Raw genomic sequence first — 3,765 nt, 5'->3', positions numbered from 1 at the left:
GATTCCTTAATAAATATTAATCCCAAAAATTGTTTATTTTCGGCACCTAAAATTAAAACATATACTAATTTTTCTTTTAAATTCAAGGATAATACAATAATAATGTGATTTAAGTTAAAAGACTCAATTAGTTTGAAGCCATGTGGATGGTGGATTTCCTTAATGGCGTTTCTGGGAAATTTCATGAGTTGAAAATTTGAAGCACGCATTTCTGAAAATTTGCTCTTTTATCTATTTGCTTTTGTACCCGTGGGGTATTAAGTATCAACCCAAAAGAATAAATTTCCAATAGAGGGTAATTAAGCAGAAATATTAAACTCCACCTTTTTTGAAATACAAAAGCAATCATACTTAAGAATAAGGAGAATATTAACATCAAAAGTTGGGATTTCAAACGAGGGTAATCTATGATCAAATGAGGAGGCAGAAAGTGAAGAAAAGTGATGGTTTCAAATAATTAAAATGAATTTTTAAAATAAAATAAAAGATGTATAAATATTTATGTAATAAAAAGAAAAAAGTTTTGAGAGAAAAACTTGGTTTGCACGTGCATGATATCACATCTTGAGACGCAAGCTATTAAGAACTTTGGACCTTGAACCAACTCCTCGGCTGAGTTGGCTTAATTTTGTTGTGTCCAAATCAAAGGCTTTGAATAATAGACTTTATTTTTTTCTTATATTCAAAAGAATAATATTAGACTTTTCGATTCTTGGTTTGTACATTCCTCGGCAATAGCCTCCTTCAGTCGTATTCCGCTCTCCTATAAATAATACTAGAAATCTATCAAATGTTTGCTACCACAAAACTTCCTACATCACTATAACAATAATATTCCTTACACTGTTTGGCTGCCCCCACTAATACCCAAATGGAGTTTACGAGAAAGAATCGACAGCTTCTGTCTAGGATAGCCACTAACGACCGACATGGAGAGAATTCACCTTATTTTGATGGGTGGAAAGCCTACGACAGCAACCCTTTTCACCCTATTCACAATCCTGATGGTGTCATCCAAATGGGGCTTGCCGAGAATCCGGTTGGTTTGCTTTTTCCTTTTCCATCCTTTCATCACTTTCCTTTATTTGCCTTCCAAACCCTGATTCTCACCCCAATTATCTTACTCTTTTTTATATTTTTTTTCAGCTTTGCTTTGATTTGATTGAAAAGTGGATCCGGGAAAACCCTGATGCTTCCATCTGCACCGCTGAAGGACTCGATAAGTTCAAAGATATAGCCATTTATCAGGATTATCACGGCCTCAGGGAGTTCAGAGAGGTATATATATATATGAACAAAATACTCTCGCAACGTTTATTACTTTCTAAGGCAACGATGAAAGAAAAAGTGATTAATGGCGGCACCTCTGATAAATTATTACTTCTTCTTCTTCTTCAGGCTGTAGCCAAGTTTATGGGAAGAGTAGGCGGAAACAGGGTCACATTTGATCCGAACCGTATAGTTATGAGCGGCGGAGCCACCGGAGCAAACGAGACCGCCATTTTTTGCTTGGCCGACCCTGGCGACGCTTTTCTTGTGCCTTCACCTTATTATGCAGGGTAGGTGGAATATTCATAATTTACCTTCAAAATTCAATATGGGTTCACCCAGCGTTTTTGATATCAAATTGAGTTGTAAATATAATGCTGTGAGATAGGAGGCAATTTCTTAGAATTGGTTTCTAGTCAACACCAACTTTTCAAAATGGTTTGATAATAATTTTATTAAATATAAGTTAGGTCAAGCTCACGTGAATAAGAAAATACCATCTTAATTAACTCATTTCCTACATATATATAAACTATGATTATTAGATTAATTAATTAACTTAAAACATCTGGACTGTTGTCTTTGACCTATGGCTTCCAGAAAATTCTAAAAAGTAGACCATTATGTTGACTCCAATTCCTCAAATTCAACTAAAACTTTATGATATAGCTTATAGGTAGCCAACTGTTTGGACAATTTCCATTATTCTTTACACATTTTCTGCTTTATTTAAGAGTGTTTAAAACGTACTTCTCCTCTTATGACTTGGTTTCACCTTCACATATTCCTTCATACTTCTTCTATTTATGACATTTTCCCATATCCTAAACATTAAATTCTGTCGTTAATTTTTTTTAAAAAAAATTTTAAACCATGCAGATTTGCCCGGGATCTAAGGTGGCGTACTGGGGTGGAAATAGTTCCTGTTCACTGCAAAAGCTCAAACAATTTTCGCATAACAAGAGCTGCCCTGGAAGAAGCCTATGAAAAAGCTCAGAGATCGAATATCAATATCAAAGGCGTCATCATAACCAACCCTTCGAACCCTTTAGGCACGGTCCTCGACAAAGAGACGCTGAGAAGCTTAGTGAGCTTCGTCACCGACAAGAAAATCCACCTCGTTTCCGATGAAATCTATGCAGCCACAGTCTTCAGCTCTCCCAGATTCATTAGCGTCGCCGAGGTCATGCAGGACATGGACTGCAACCGTGATTTGATTCACATTGTTTACAGCTTATCCAAGGACATGGGGTTCCCTGGTTTCCGGGTCGGCATTGTTTACTCCTTCAACGATGATGTTACGAATTGTGCCCGAAAGATGTCGAGTTTCGGGTTGGTTTCCTCTCAGACACAATTTTTACTGGCTTCGATGCTGTCTGATGATGAATTTGTGGGGAACTTCTTAAGGGAGAGTTCAAAGAGGTTAGCCAAAAGACACCATGTTTTCACAAAGGGACTGGAAGAAGTCGGGATTTCCACTATAAAAAGCAATGCCGGTTTGTTTTTCTGGATGGACATGCGACCACTCCTTAAAGAACAAACTACCAAGGCCGAAACAGAACTGTGGCGTGTGATTATCAATAAAGTGAAACTCAATGTCTCCCCAGGCTCTTCTTTCCTCTGCTCGGAACCTGGCTGGTTCAGGATCTGCTTTGCAAACATGGACGACAAAACTGTTGAAGTAGCACTTGACAGAATCCGAGAATTCGTTCTTCAAGGCAAGGAGGAAAACAATCATGAAGCAGACAAGTCTCAAGCTCGGGCTCAGCGATGGCGAAAGCAAAATCTACGCCTCAGCTTCTCTTCGTCTAGGTTATACGACGAGAGCCTCATGTCTCCGCACATGATTTCCCCTCACTCCCCAATTCCTCACTCGCCCCTCGTTCGAGCCAGGACTTAAAAAGAAAAAAAACCCAATATTCATAACCTACGTAACGTGGCATGGCATGGCATGCATGCCTAGTAATGGTTTTTTTTGTTTTTTTTACTTCACCTTTTAACTAGTGATCCTAATTGAATTTTAGGAGATTGGTAGGGCTCAGATTGGTTGAAGCGTATTCATTTGAAACATAGTGAATACTATTCTTTCTTTCTCTTCATTTTTTCCCACATTAAAGCCTATGCTATTAATTATTGTTTTTGTGGGAGATCACTATGTACTGTACTGCTAGTCTTAATTTGTACCTGTTTGATTATTTCAATAATAATGATAAAATAAGTGCCTTGAACTTCTAATTTATTTTATAAATTCACTTTTATTATTGTTTTTTATATTATAAACTAGATGGAAGCTCAATTTTATAGATAACGTTCTCCATGTCTTAAATTTGCTTTGGTGGTGAAAATATATAAATAGAACACTTCTGACAAAAACTCAATGGTACGGAACACGCTGTGATCATGATATGTGCACTACCAATGAGATATATATTATATGCTGGATTTGTCCCAAGCACTCTATTAAATTGACCAGGTTTCGACTGATATCTAGAAAGC

General features: G+C 37.1%; 1 protein-coding gene across 1 annotated transcript; it reads left to right on the top strand.

Annotated features, from left to right (window-relative positions):
* Positions 1–783: 783 nt before the first annotated feature.
* LOC107911503 (1-aminocyclopropane-1-carboxylate synthase) lies at positions 784–3,497 on the top strand. Its single transcript, XM_016839331.2, has 4 exons — positions 784–1,039; positions 1,147–1,278; positions 1,399–1,559; positions 2,149–3,497. Exons 1-4 carry the CDS (start codon positions 872–874, stop codon positions 3,167–3,169), a joined length of 1,482 nt encoding a protein of 493 aa, XP_016694820.1. The 5' UTR covers positions 784–871; the 3' UTR covers positions 3,170–3,497.
* Positions 3,498–3,765: the final 268 nt, after the last annotated feature.

The sequence above is a fragment of the Gossypium hirsutum genome, chromosome D11 (genome assembly GCF_007990345.1).
Source record: "Gossypium hirsutum isolate 1008001.06 chromosome D11, Gossypium_hirsutum_v2.1, whole genome shotgun sequence".
Lineage (NCBI taxonomy): Eukaryota > Viridiplantae > Streptophyta > Magnoliopsida > Malvales > Malvaceae > Gossypium > Gossypium hirsutum.
Note: the sequence above shows the minus strand (reverse complement) of the source record. Positions and strands in the feature narration are given on the sequence as shown.